The sequence below is a fragment of the Tachysurus fulvidraco genome, chromosome 10 (assembly GCF_022655615.1).
Source record: "Tachysurus fulvidraco isolate hzauxx_2018 chromosome 10, HZAU_PFXX_2.0, whole genome shotgun sequence".
NCBI classification, from domain to species: Eukaryota; Metazoa; Chordata; class Actinopteri; order Siluriformes; family Bagridae; genus Tachysurus; species Tachysurus fulvidraco.
Window position 1 is genome coordinate 15,620,076 of NC_062527.1, and position 15,117 is coordinate 15,635,192.

The 15,117-nt window shown below is 40.1% G+C and overlaps 2 protein-coding genes across 4 annotated transcripts; one reads left to right on the forward strand and one right to left on the reverse strand.

Annotated features, from left to right (window-relative positions):
• Positions 1-307: 307 nt before the first annotated feature.
• nudt22 (nudix (nucleoside diphosphate linked moiety X)-type motif 22) lies at positions 308-4,072 on the forward strand. Of its 3 annotated transcripts, none has more exons than XM_027165167.2 (6): positions 308-790; positions 878-1,478; positions 1,845-2,052; positions 2,472-2,569; positions 3,318-3,411; positions 3,555-4,072. In XM_027165167.2, exons 1-5 carry the CDS (start codon positions 705-707, stop codon positions 3,369-3,371), a joined length of 1,047 nt encoding a protein of 348 aa, XP_027020968.2. In that variant the 5' UTR covers positions 308-704; the 3' UTR covers positions 3,372-3,411; positions 3,555-4,072. The 3 variants fall into 3 exon arrangements, with proteins under 3 accessions (XP_027020968.2, XP_027020970.2, XP_027020967.2); XM_027165169.2 differs by having other exon boundaries at positions 1,845-2,043; XM_027165166.2 differs by having other exon boundaries at positions 310-790; positions 1,845-1,958.
• A 6-nt stretch (positions 4,073-4,078) lies between these two features.
• On the reverse strand, positions 4,079-15,098 carry si:ch211-107m4.1 (heterogeneous nuclear ribonucleoprotein U-like protein 2). Its single transcript, XM_047819345.1, has 14 exons — positions 14,531-15,098; positions 12,837-12,966; positions 12,656-12,732; positions 10,761-10,900; positions 9,938-10,037; positions 9,716-9,828; positions 9,048-9,314; positions 8,799-8,921; positions 7,481-7,588; positions 7,031-7,199; positions 6,157-6,342; positions 5,919-5,974; positions 5,722-5,811; positions 4,079-4,365 (listed from the first exon to the last, which is right to left on the reverse strand). Exons 1-14 carry the CDS (start codon positions 14,973-14,975, stop codon positions 4,291-4,293), a joined length of 2,079 nt encoding a protein of 692 aa, XP_047675301.1. The 5' UTR covers positions 14,976-15,098; the 3' UTR covers positions 4,079-4,290.
• Between the last annotated feature and the right edge of the window lie 19 nt (positions 15,099-15,117).

Genomic DNA, 15,117 nt, shown 5'->3' on the forward strand with positions numbered 1-15,117 from the left:
TTATTATTATTATTATTATTATTATTATATAATACTAATTTTTTGTTGTAATAAACAGTTATGAATTATTTCTAGACGAAATAAAAAATTATAATAATGGGGTGTGATTTCAAACAAACAAGCAAATAAACAAAACAACAACAAAAAGCCCTGTCTATAATTCACAATGTTAGATTCTGTGGATTTTGTGCTCCCACTATAATCGATTGTTAAAATCGATATGTAACATTTTCTGAGCTTGACATTTTTGGACTTTTTTTTTGTATTATTTGATTGATTAGTCATTTTAATTTGAAGGGAAATGAAAACGTCATTTCCTGTTTGTGCCTCAGCGGGATGCGTTGTCACAATTTATTCATTTAATTTTATTTTAAATAATAAAACAAAACGCTGTAGTGGTACTTTAAAGGAGAAAAGAGGAACATTAGCTAAACAATTACTTGTAGTCGAGTTTTTAAGTGTCGAAACAGGAAGTGACGAAAACACAGAAAAGTTTGGACGTTAGCAACTGTTTGGGTTTGTAGACTTATTAGCTCACAGTCACAGCAAATAGACTGTAATTGTTTTGGAAGCGGAATAAAACTGGCGTTGTATCACTATATAAGCATTAAAGGTTATAAATTACCTTGACAAGCTACATCCATGGTTCTGCTTTCTGGTCTTTTGTTGTTTTGAAGAAGAAGCCTGAGAAGTAAAACATTCAAATGGACTCTGAGGTGTCTGTGATGCTTCATTGTGCTCCAGCTCAGGGCTTTGAAGAGCATCAAGTACAAGTAGAGATATCAAGCAGGTACAGACATTCATTCCATCTGTGTTTAAAAGTTAACAAGGCATCATGGTGTGTTTATTGTATACTCTTTATCTATAATGAATGTAGGTTCAACCGCAGAAGTGTTCCTGAGATGGAGAAACATATAGAGGTGGTGTGGAGCGATCGAGTGGCCAAAGAACCGTGGCTTTTCAATGGGGCAAAGTTCAGACTGCACTCAGCAGAACTTTTCACGACACCTTCTCAGATATGTACAGATACTGCCTCACGGTCTAAAACAGCCGAGGCCGACAGGCAGCTCGGAATTCCTTCGTTCCACTGCAGAGGTGGAGAGCACATCTCTCTGATGGAAAAAGACATCTCGTTGGTTAATGCAAAAAGTGAGAAGAGCAGCTGCTGTAGAGAAGCCAAAGGAGAACCCAAGGAAGACACGAGACCCTCAGAAGTGAATGGAGTGATCCTCCGATTACAGCTGGGTTTGACGTGTTATAAAGACTTCCTAGGAACCAACTGGTCACAAGAAGCCGTGAACCTGCAGCAGCGCGGACGTCTGGAGTCAGGAGATACTCAGGCGCTTCTTGCACAGCCTCTCGGAGTCGGTGCTGTCTTGGTTACCTCTGATGGACAGGTAGTGATGCTGAGGAGGAGTCAGAGAATCGCCGAGGCTGCTGGGCTCTTAGACATACCCGGTGGGCATCCTGAGCCTAAGGTGATGTAAGGACTGTGATGAAACCATAGGTTCAATTGTCGTCACTTGAAATTTTGGTTACTTAAATCAAACATCGTTGTAATGGTTTAGTAGTAATTCAGTTGATGATCAAGGGTTCGGTGCAGTAGTAATACAGGAGCAACCAGCTTACAGATTTAGTGGAACAATTTAATGGAACAGGAGATTTTTCTTGCAGCCAGAATTTCTGTCAGAGCCGCTGCTATAGAAGACGAATCAACAGCTTCCGATCAATCAGATTGAAGAGTTCATCAGCATTGTTGAGAAACAGTCTAGAACACTTTCGCTGGTTTACAGTATGTAGTTTCCAACTCAGGGGTTGTGTCACCCGTTCATTTCTTTTCTCAGGCTGTGTGTCAGGGGGTGAGGGAGGAGGACATCAGCGTGGACCTCATGCAGGGCTGCGAGAGAGCCGTCGTGGCAGAAATCTTCTCCTCCGTGTGCGCCGAGGTCAGAGATGAGGTGTGTGCAGTTTATACAACACAATCGACAACTTGCTATCGGAGAAGGATTTGGATGCCTGATACAGGGATTAGAGACGGTGCAGGTTTGCGCTGTGTGTATTTGCTGCATGTATTTCTAAATGGCTCTGTTTAGTAAATTATGAACAAATAATATGAAATCCTAACACAGCACAAAATTTACATATAGAATAGATTGATATATATATATATATATATATATATATATTAAAATATAAATGACCTCTTGATATATTTTTCTTCTTTAATTGTACCTATATCGTGTCTATTTGTATTCTTTATTCCCCTCCCTTACTCTCTCTCACTCTCTCTCTCTCTCTTAAGTGTTTGGAAATAAATTCCCTACCTGTCATGTCCTGTGCAAAAAGAACTTGCATCTGTGTGCTCACTTCTTTACCTTTTTTCCCCACTTCTCCATCTCAAGCCATCATGCCTTTTTGACCCGCATTATTTCATGCAGGAAAGATTTGTAACCTGTATCACATTTCTGCAGGTGAATGTTCCACTAGGTTCTCTCAGTGCACCGGTTCTGATGGGAATAGCACTGAACCACACCAGTGCAGGACGACCCAGCGCAGAGTTTTACATCAGGTACAAACAAACCCTACAAAGAACACGATGCCCAGTACGGATCCTTACAGGAACAGGAAGAGATTCAGATTAAAACAATTTCCCATTTGCACTCCAGTATGTTAGCCATCTTCTGTAACGTCACACACAGCTTTCCAACAGGGTTTAAATGATTTATAGACTGCATTATAATAAGTGTTACAGCTAACAGCTAGATCATTATGGGCTGTTAAAAGATTGAAGGACAAATTCTACAGGAACTTTAAGCAGGTCATTAGAGTTCAATTTAAGTGTAATGTTTTTCAGACTCAGTAGATCAGACTTTATCTCTTATTTAGCTCATTTGAAGCAAGTGGATGAATGTCTTTCTTGTGTATTGATGGACTTGAGACTTCGGAAGAAAAAGACTTCCATAGTTTCAGTACAAAATTAATTATGCAAACGTCAGACACCAAACACATGGAGCACAGTCGCTTAATGGGTGGCAAGTTTGATTCACACCTCTAGGGTTAGGGGCTTGAAGCATCGACCCTGTGTGCTTCAGGGGTTTCAAAGACGTCCAAAAATGTGAGTTGTAGGCTGACCGCCATCTCTGAATTGTTCATAGTGTGTGAATGAGTGTGATTGTGCTGTTATGGGTTGTGCCTCGAATCCCCTTTAATAGACTCCAGGCTCCCAGTGACCCCATGTAGTATAAGCGCTGCAGAAAATGGATGGACGGATGTTAAATTGTTTAGAATGCACTGATTTTTCATATTTTTACGGACAGGTGTACTCTGACGATGGAGGAAGTAAAGGATTTTTATCTGCGCGGCGGACCTGAAGCTCACGAGTCTACAGATATCGTGTTTCTGAGTAAAGCAGTAAGGCTATTCACCAATATACGTAACTCCATTAACTAATGAACCTGATGCAGGAATGATAAATGAACAAATAATTCCAAACAATGAAATGATAAATAAGTGCTACACACTCATTCATGCCAAAATCACTATTCTGATTGCAGGAGATGCTGCAGTTGGATACAAAGTCACCCTTGTGGTCAGAACTGTGTCCGTCAGCCAAAGGAGCAGTGCTGCTGTACCAAGTAGTGAGACCCGATCAGTCTTAGAAACACCACACACACGTGCTTCCATATCTCTAGTCATTAACTTCAAAGTTATCTCAGATAAAACTGTGTTCAGTTTGTTTTTTGGTTTCACTCTACACTTTTACACGTTTTTCGGTTAGCTCCGCCCCCTCGTCCGAGCTGAGGGAAAGTGAAGGCATTTTTTTTTATAGCAATTGTTATTCTCAGGCAGAAGAGAGCTCTAAAACCACAGACTGTCACTTTTTTTTTTAAAACTATAAAAAGTCTGAGATCTGTATAATGTATACAGGAGTTTTTTTATAAATATATTCTATTTTCAAAGCTTAATATATCACAATGTGTACGAATCTGTTTTAAAGACTGAAATGTGAATTTTTAATTTTTTCACATGTACTTTTCTGAAAATCAATAAAACACATTTTATACGAACGAGACAGATGTGCAAACAGATTTCTATATTTTGAATACGTTTGTGTTCAGTGTTCAACAATATAAAAAAAGTTCAGCATTTTGATTCACAAAAGGAAATGCTTTTCAGAATACTGCAGTAACACTTGTTTTTTTTTTGTACAAAATGAATATAAAATGACACTCAAAAGCTTCAAAAAACTTGGGAGTAAATGTTGTAAAGTAGTTCTTCAAAAAAGACTGATTACCAAAATGCCTGGCTGCCAAAATAATACCCTTGGTTGGCGTAGAAGCTCTGATTTTGATTAGCCAGGTTCCACTGCAAGAGGAAGGAAAGGGGAAAAGTGTGAATCAAAATGACAAAGAAAGAAAGAAAGAAAGACAGACTAAATTCTTCTTTAATCAGTGTTCATTACTTGGCTAACATCCCTTAAATACCACGAATACAGCATTAAAAGTAGGGACAATAGTATTTTACATGAGCTAGTAACTGACCCTGACGGTAGACACGTGTCTAGACAACATCGTTACTGATCAGTGTATGATGTAACACTCAGGGCCCAAATTCATGACAATTCTTAGTGTAAAGAGTTTCTCCAAGTGACAGAATTCTAAAAAAATCTTAGAAATGTGGGTGTTTCCCATTAATATAAAAGTGAAGATCCTAGTGGGATTTGGTAGCTGAGTGGTCAAGGTGTTGGACCACTGACTGCAAGGTTGCGAGTTTAAATCCTAGGCCACAAAATTTGCCCCTGAGCAAGGCCCCAGTTTCTCAGCTGTATAAAAATAAGATAAATGTATCTCACTCTCGATAAAGTCACAAAGGGTTAGGAGTAGTAAGGAGGACTTTTAAGAGAAGTAAGAGTTTCTTTAACAGAGGAGAAAATGGCTTAAATGTGAAGAGGGAAAAGAAATTGTATAAAATGTATATAATATTTAATAATGATAGTCAAAAAGATACAGTTTGGATCATGTAGGGCTTATTTTAGTGACCAATTATATTAGAGATAACGTCTCCACACAACACAGAAATGCCATATATATGTATATATTGTGCTGCTATGGCATTTAGAGGTACTTTAATGTCTCCACACAGCACAGAAATGCCATAGTAGCAGAAATGCTGTAATTTGGCGCTATGACATTGCTGCTCTGTGTCGAAGATATTTACATTTATTACATTTGTACCATACAGATGTCAGCACATCTCTAATCAGATCAGTCAATGTAATCACTGCACGATATAAACAAAGACAAAGTGAAGGCTTATATTAAACCATATTTTAAAAGCTATTTTATTTATTAGACAACCAATCAGTCTTTAAAAAAACAACAACCACCACCTAGTAACAGGTTAATCCCCGCCTCCTCTCTCTCTCAAAAAAAAAAAAAAGAAAAAAAAAAAAGAGTCGCTCTGAGATCGGTCCTGTATCTCTCTTCCGATTAGATTCCTAATTAGAAATTCCTAAGCTAAATTAGGAGCTCTATGAGATCATTCTTAGAATCTTTATGAATACAGGCCCTGATTTTTATTGCTGTAGAGGTGGAACGGATGGACATGTACTCAGATTTTGTTGTAAATGTACCTTAACATGTGGTTTAGTGTTTTAATAGTTTTAAATGACAGTGTATAGCTGGATGGAGCTCACTATAAGTTTAAAAATAAAAAATTCACCTGTTCAGTACAGGGCTGATAGTAATCTCTGTACGTCTGTGGATCACTGTTATAGCCATAAGGCTGAGCAAAAGCAGAAAAGTTCCATCCCTGAAGACGAGACAATGCGCTTTTACTGCATGTAAGTCATTCGTAACGTAAAGACTTTAGTATACTCTTAATGCAAAAAATAATAATAAGAAGAATAATAAGCTCACGTTTGGCTTATGGCATCCCCACTGTGACTGCTGCACGTTGTGACTGCGGTTCAATCCTGGCAGATGGAAAACAGAATTAAACACAACGTTCAAAGTAGAAGGATTTAATTACAGGAAAGCAGATGCTAGTTTTTGACCATCTGTGACCATCTGTGTGATTTAACTTCAGCAACAAGTCTAGGTTTCACCCCCATCGTTATTGATTGTCATGCCATCGGTCCTGTGCAGTTTTCCTCACCGAGGGAATCAGCGGGACGTTTATGGGGACGTTTTTTGTGCCTCTTGTGCCGTTTAGCGGGTGTAGGTAGGAGACGTGTGGCCTCTTCCTTATAGCCTGTGAGGAGTTTTTGTGCATCTTCACGGCAGAGCTCGACAAACAGGATGTCCTCCAGGAGATTTCCCTGCTCGGGGAGGGTGAAACTCACTGCAGGACCATAAACACATAAGAACAGCAAAAAATAATAATAATAAAAAAATTGCTTTTACATATTCAATGTTTTAAACTGAGCCTTCTGTGTGAAAATGCGAGAGAGAGAGAGAGAGAGAAAGAGAGAGAGATGAAGGAAGCAAGAGAGAGAGAGAGAGAGAGAGAGAGAGAGAGAGAGAGAGATGAAGGAAGGGGGAAGGGAGAGAGAGAGAGATGAAGGAAGGGGGAAGGGAGAGAGAGAGATGAAGGGAGGGAGAGAGAGATGAAGGAAGGGAGAGAGAGAGATGAAGGAAGAGAGAGAGAGATAGAGATGAAGGAAGGGAGGGAGAGAGATGAAGGAAGGGAGAGAGAGAGAGAGAGAGAGAGAGAGGTAGAGAGAGACATGAAGGAAGGGAGAGAGGGGAGTAGAGGGAGGGAGGGAAGGGGGGGGGAAGAGAGAGAGGAAGGAAAGAATCTTAAGATTTTACGATTCAAATGCAGGTGTTAAAGGACTTGGATTCCATTAATTTAGAGTCATTTCACAGAGCAAGAGTCAGTAGTACTTCTCAAACCCAGAAATCTATGTTATGGCACAGGTCAATATTTCTGTACTGAGATAAATCAGATCAAGAGCAATAAACGAGGGCAAGTCTTTGAGAGTTTGACTAAAATAAGATTAAATGGTAAAGGGTAGGTATGAGCAGACCTTTGCTTTTTAGCAGTGATATTTCAGGCAGCACTGCACCCTCACTCTGCTCTTTCTGCTGCAAGCGTCTCTTCCACTCCTCGTCCGAGGGGACGAGCACAACCGCCTTTCTCTGATAGACGCAAAATCTCAGCAGCTTGTGTCTCTGAGCAGACGGGTAAATGTTCGCCTAGGTAATGAGGAAATAAAGCAGAAGGGCAACTCACTACAGCATCTGCGTTTACTGCCTTATATTTTGTCATATATACATTACAGCACAGCAATACTGGAAGAAATGTAACCACGGCAACATACATCAGTTCTGACATGTTTTAAACTTTACATTTAGAGTGTACACCAAACAAACTAATCCCATAACACACACACACACACACACACACACACACACACACAGACAGACAGACAGACACACGCAAACACACAGACAGACACAGACACACACAAACACACCTGGTCAAGGATGAAGTTCCGCCTCTTAGTTGCTGCTATTTTGATGAGGTGTGTGAGACACTGTGTTGCCTGCTGCAGCATCAGATTCTTGTGTTCTGGGCTCGGCAGCTAAACACACAAAACACTAAGATATTCATATACTGGGTTTTCTTTGTATACTCATGCTGTATATTTGTGAAGGTTACAATGTCCACAAACTTCACAAACATGTTTGTAAGGTACAAAACCCAGTCACAAATGTTTCCACAAAGCTGAAGATTAGAAGACGACAAATGTTTTTTGACCAGTGACGAATGTCTGTAATGTTTTTTTTTTTTTTCAGTTTTTCCAGTATAATGGAAGTCTATGCCCACTGTAGGCTGAAAGGAGAGGAAGCTGATGTTGTCTTCTGCTGTTGTAGCTCATCCACCTCAAAGAGCTGTGCTTTTCTGCTCACTACGTCTGTATAGAGTGATTATATGCTTTACCATAGCCTTACTGTCAGCTGTTAATAAGTCTGGTCAACATTGTGTTTCCACCTGCAGAACTCGCTCTTTTTCATACAAATATAATCTCTTCTTCTTATGTTCCCTTTAAGGGTCGCATCAAATCATCTGTTTCCACCTAACTTCATACTCAGCATCCTCTACTCTCGCACCATTAACCTTCATGTCCTCATTTAACACATCCGTATATCTCCTTCACCTCTTACCTGGCAGCTCCATCTCCAACATCCATCTACCAATATAACATCTCCCTCCTCTGTACAGGTCCAAACCATCTCAATCTGTCCTCTCTGTCCTCGTCCCCAAAACAGCCAACCTGAGCTGTCCCTCTGATGTGCTCGTCCCTAACCCTGTCCATCCTCGTCACTCCTAAAGAAAACCTCAACATCCTCGTCTCTGCTTCCTCCATCTCTGCCTCATGTCTTTTCCTCACTACTACAGTCTCTAACCCATACAGCAGAGCTGGTCTGGTCACCATTCTGTATAAAGTCTTACTGAAATACCTAAACCAGCCTGTTTGGTGTTATCACACATCCTATGGTCAAAGTTACAGAGAGCACAGAATCTGGGGTTTGATATGAACATTGACTGCATAACTGCAGGAACAAGGAAGTGTACAAATGTGTTCCAATGAATGTGTTCAGTGTGTGTTTTATTTAATAAACTAATGATTGGGATAAGAATCACTGTTGTATATCTTTATATCGGAAAACATATGAAGCCTTCAAATGTTCTGTCTGCTAAAGTTTAGATATCTGTTCCACCCATAAACCCTCATTATCTAAACAGAGAACACAACATAGTAAAGTTTCCCTTTATTTTTTTGTGCTCACCCTCATGCAGTGAAGGACGGAGTTTGTGCTCAACACATCGTATCGCTTCTCTGGGTTCTTGGCCATGTGGCTCTCAGCCCAGTGGCTCTTTCCAGAACCTGGCATACCAACCATCATCAGCACCTGAAAAAGCGAAGGAGTGGAAAATGAAAAGCAACAAATCATCTAAAAAGGACCCCAATAGTCCACTTTAATAAAGGCTTTCAGTGTCAGCTAAAGCCTATTCAATCAGGATCACAGCAAACATACCTCACAGTCTTTCCTGTGTGATGGAGGAAGCGGTGCTTGAGAACGATGTGCAGATGGTAGCATCGGTAAAGGACAGTACCCGGGAGGGCCAGGATACCACGTCACGCCCTGAGGGTCCAGGTTCAGGGAAACTGAACAGTTTTTGCACAGGACATGTGGGTAGAGCGCACGACCTGCCAAGATGGAGCCAGCGAGCCGAAACGCCACCCCGAGAAAGAGGCCGTTTTTAGAAAAGGATAATTCTGTCTCTCCGCAGTCACTGATGAACTGAAGAGACAAGGAACACATTTGAGTCAGTAATTGATGAGTAATCATTTAGAACTGGATTTGGATGCACAGATTATGCTTTATATCTGATCTGGATAGAAGTGCATTACACAATTTTAATGCACTATGTGGAAATAAAAAAAAAAACATTTAAGGCTCTCTCATTTAAAAAGTGCACACATTCACACAATAATAATAATAATAATAATAATAATAATAATAATAATAATAATAATAATAAAATGCTATTTGCAAAAAAAAAAAAATAAAAAAAAAAATCACAGAAAATGTAAAAGGGTAAAACCCAAGAATCATGCTGGTAGACTTTCTCAGTCTGCTGCACACAGTTTATTTCTACATAAGATGAAGTTCTCTGTGCTGTGTTACACTTTACGGCATACCGCATAGCAGCCGATGACATCGCCCTCTGAAAACGACTCTCCGAAATCTTCCGTCTTTCCTCCGGTCACTGCTTTGCCTGCTCCATCAAATCCGAACGACAGCTCGTCCTCTCCTGAGAAACACAAACACAACTACAAGAATGACAGGCTGAAGGAATAAACATTTCTCTATACATATTTTAGGCATCATCTCCCACGTGCTACTTAAGAGTTAAAAGCTACCTAGCTGAAGGCTAGATCCATCCACAGACCATCCCACTCTGAGGACATGAGGCTCAGGGTCGACACACGTCACCGTAGCTGCTGACAATCTCTTCACATACTAACAGAGTAAAAAAAGACAAAATCAAAACTGCTCAGGGCAAATTTCAATATTGTTACATTTTACTGATTTTCTCTTGATAAAACAACAACAACAACAACAATCTAATTATATAGCACATACACAACCATACGCAGCATCAGCATCATTTTATTCATTAAGTTTTTTCATGCCATTTAGCAGATGCCATTATCCAGTGACTAACATTTCTCATTTTAATACAACTGTGCAATTGAGGGTTAAGGGCCTTGCTCAGGGGCCCAGAGGTGGCAGCTTGGTGAACGTGGGACTCAAACTCACAACCTTCCCATCGTTAGTCCAACAGCTTAACCACTAGACTATCACATTCAAATAAAAATAGAATAAAAATGGACTAAGAATAAATAAATAAATAAATAATAATAAAAAAAAAGAAATATTATAAGATTTTTAAAATAAACAGCTGTTAAAAAAAAAATCAATTTTGAAGGTATTTTTTTACCTGCAAAAACAATATATTTAAGTTGTAAATAAAGGAGCAGTTTTAACATCCAGTAAGCTACTGGCTTCTGTTAGGTTAGAGCTAGAATAGTATTTTATAGCATTTTCACAATATCGCTGTGATCATTTTAATAGTTATTGCCCAATCAACTACATAACAATGTGTACTGTAGATGCTGTGTATGTTTTTTATATAAAACTGGAATTCCATTTCATGTTACTTTATCGATTTTTTTATTCCACCTTGACTTCGCATCCCACTTTTCCTCGAGTAAAGCCGTGGGTCAGTCTGCATCCTGAATGCAGCAGAGGAAACTTCTCCCAGAGTAAAGGCTGACCGCTGCTCCCGTCTGCACTCACTTCAAAATGCAGGTCGCTGTTATCTGTAAAACGTTAAGCGGTTACGAGGACACGAGTCGAAAAAAACGTACAGATCGAATATAAAATACACCCAAAGATTGAGTCCCAGACCTTATACTGAGGTACTGTTCTGTGCCGTACACAATTGTGTTGTATTAATAGTGTGAATGGAGGCTTTAAACTCCAACAAGTACCCAGATGATGCACTTAAATAAAACTGAAAAAATGACATGAGGAAAATTAAGCAGTGTAGTGGAAGATGGGCGTTGCTACCAGGCACTGAATGTGTTAAATGTCTTAGCTCACGTTCTGCAATTTATTTTAACATTTCTGCTAAAGCTACAAATGGTGCATTTTCCACGATTGGGAAATTTCTAATACTTTCGGTTAGTTAAAAAACAAAAATACTACTTCCCTTGTAAAACTCCTGCACTAGACGATAGAGGACATAGTGCAAGGGTATGCATTGTTTGGGCCGCAGCTACTGTACTTGGGGGTCTGACGCTTTCTAGCAATGAATGTAAGGACACTCTTGAGGTTACACAAACTCAAGGGCGGTTCTAGCCCTTTTTTAGGGTGGCCTCAGTCCCCTGTCTGTGAACTCAGCCACCCAAAAACTATAAGTATAATTTTTACTTTCATAAATAAACAATAAAAATTATGTTAAAATGCAGGACATGTTGTCGATGGGAAAGAAAATTATTTATTAGTTTAATCCAAGAGCGATTTTTTTTACTTTGCTTTTACGCGTGTGCGTTGTAGTCTTTCAAAAGTGCGTCGTCAGCTGTCGGCTTTATTAGAACAGAGAAGCTCAGAGTCAGTCAGAGCGGGAGGCATTTATCTATAAAGGTAATCGGCGGAAAACCGCAAATATGGCAACCAAAAGCAGTAAAATTTCACTATTCTTATTACCAGAGTTGTAGCACAAACAAAATATTAATGCAAACAATCCATTCAATACTAAATAAAAATAACATTTATTGATTTGGTCTTTGTCTTGTGAATATTTTTTTATTAATGACTGCATTCATTGGACACACCGTTCGTAGAGAATGCACATGAACTGATTTGATTCAAGACTCTCATCGTTACATCATGCATAAAATTTTGGTGTCTACTTTTGCCATTTTAAATAATACCATAAATTTTGGCTTACTATGTAGTCATATAATATATAATATAAAACTCTTCTTGTTTTAAATTCTCACTGAGGGCTAAAACCCCTAAAGATGAAATCCTAGAACCGCCCCTGCACAAACAGTTATTTATAGTTATAGTTATTTTAGCTGTTAGAGTCCTGGCTAAATGTACATTGTATTTATTTGGCTCAATAACTAATCGGAGCAATGCATATGAAATAATGGATAATATACATTCTAAGCCGGGGCGGCCAACCCGCGGTTCCCGAGCCGCATGCGGCTCTTTGCTCGGTTTCATGCGGCAAACATTCATATCGAAGTTTGTATTTGTGTCTTTTTATTGTGCGTGTCGCTTCGCTTGAGTTCAATACGGTATTTTCATCAAACCCGCATGTGAGTTGGATGAAAATACCTCAAATTTTCTCAGTAGGAGCAAGATCATTTGAGTAAACATTTTGTGTCACGCTCTCAAAATGGCAGGGGAAAAAAGGTGATGATCATGTGTGCCCATGTGTATGATGTGGCTCTTTGTGGTAACAGTAAAAAATGTGGCTCTTGGTCACTGACTGGTTGGACACCCCTGTTCTAAGGGATTTCGTTATTCACTAATGAACTGAAGATTAAAGGAGTGAAACTCACAGGAATCTAGTCGAACCGTGTCATCATCGATGTCCATCTCATCCTCACTCGCGGGACTCGGCTCTGGAGTTTTGGCCCTGATGGCAACAATGGCACGGTGGTAAAATAATGGGTTATGTTGATGTAAGTGTAAATTCTATCATGAAATACATAGGTAAAAAAAAACTGCTCTGAAGATCACCTCATATACTGGATCTCCTCTTTAAACTCGTAATAATCTCGGCCCCTCTCTTCGTCAGGTCTGCTGACGTTCCTGGACTCGTCCTCCTTTCCTTTCCTGGTCTCCGTGATGACGGGAGCCATGCGGGGTACTGTGGGAAATAAGAAATCAGGTCCATGTAACATCTAGGTCAGTCTGTAAGTGTATTACAGATTGCTGTTACATACAACATTTCTGCACCACTCTACCTTGTCCAACAAATGAAAAGTACCACCATTTAACTGATATTGACTGGGTAGAGCAACGCTGCATGGCATGCTCATAATACACACTTTATCACACAAATTTAGCTCTTTGGTCCACCTAGGTGCAGATTTAGGGCATTTTTATACCTGGTCACTTCATGCGTTTTCTGTGATCAGATAGCTATCCGATGGTAAAAAGACCAGGTGTAAATGCCCTCCGAAACGTTTTCGAGATGGATATAAATCCGATGGTTCAAACCACTTCAGGAGGTGGCCTGGGACGCGTTTCAGATGAAACTGGACAGGTTGTTCAAGCCAAATACATCAGTGCTATACTCCTCCTAAACGGAAGTACGTCACTCGCAAGTGACATAGTGCTATAAATGGAAATGAGGTCGAATATATTTGCATTTTGGGCTGGAGTAGAAAGATCGGATCAATATCAGATTCGCCAAGATGCGTTTATGTGGCCTAATGGAAACGGAACAGTTTTAACAAATCAGATAGCTATCGGATCAGAGAAAACACATGAAGTGACCAGATGTAAAAAGGCCCTTAGAGACCAGTTCTGAGTACAGAACTGCTGTTATTTAGTTGACAGAGGTGATTTTCACACTGTCTTTAAAAGTTTACCCCCCTGGCATGATGCTTGAGCATCAGTGAATGTTTCTGTCTTGCGTAAAAATCCTCAACATCATATAGGCGATGCGGGAAGCTGAATCAGGACTAAATAAAAAAATGCAATGATTTATAGTTATCTAAATGATTCATATTTTGCAGTTTCTGCATATCTGGCATATCACATTTTGTATATTGTCTTGTGTATTGCCTTTTGTGTATTGTCTTGTATTTTTTGTTTGCACTGTCTTTTTCTCCTGCACTGTCTTTTTGGTCTTTTTCTCCTGCACTGTCTTTTGTCTTGGCCTGCACTGTCTTCTTTTGGCTTTTTCTTCTGCACTGCGTTTTTTTGTCTTGCCCTGCCTGCACTGTCTACACCATAACAGATGCACTTTAAGTACTAACTTCCTAAGGTACTTCCTAAGGACTAACTTACTTTACATTTACTTCCTAAGGACTAACGGCATTTAGCAGACACCCTTATCCAGAGTGACTTACAACTGAGCAACTGAGGGTTAAGGGCCTTGCTCAGGGGCTCAGCAGTAGCAGCTTGGTGGACCTGGGGTTCAAACCCATGACCTTCCGATCAGTAGCCCAACACCTTAAACACTGAGCTACCACATACCACTTTAGTCCTTATCTCTGTGTTGTTGTATGTAGCACTACGATCCTGGAGAAACGTTGTCTCATTTCATTGTGTACTGCAACAGCTACATATGGTTAAATCAACAATAAAACCTATTTGACTTGATCAGTAGTGATCCAACGTTAGTGACCACAAGCAAGAGATCATTAATTATACACTTGTGTTCCAGGATAAAGTGCATGAAGTGTTGTGTAGAATTGACTCACACTGATGACTCTCCAGTGATGCAGACTGCTCTTCCTCCTGATGCACATCACTGCTGCTGAGAACATACAGGCTTTTAAAAGGTCCTTCTGTCCTGTTAGAACAACAGCAGACTGACTGTAGGACTGCAGTGTCATTGTCTGTCTGTGTGCTCTGATCCTGTGTGCAGGACCTCGCTTCTCTCCACGTTTCCTCTGATTGCTTTTGCTCCACAGTTTGCTGCTTGTTATTTAAAGCTGTCCCAGATGCAGAGCCTGTGGATGTGTCTACAGTGTGACATGTTAGTGTGGGAGTCTCCTGTGCACTGTGACCAGGTTCTGTGCTCCTGATGGCTGACATCAGACGAGCCACAAGCTCAGCTTTCAGCCCTTTGGGCTCCAGACCACGATCCCGCAGCTCGGCCCTCAACTCGGACACTTTCAGCTTCCTCACGTCCTCCAACAGCATCGTGAATAAACTGGGGTTTAAAACCAAACTACTAAAACGTCTAAAACACACGTCTATAAACGTAAACACACCACAACACGTAGCAGCTGAACGGCCAGAAAAATTCAAGAAGGCTTTCTGATTGCTCATTGGCCAGTAATCT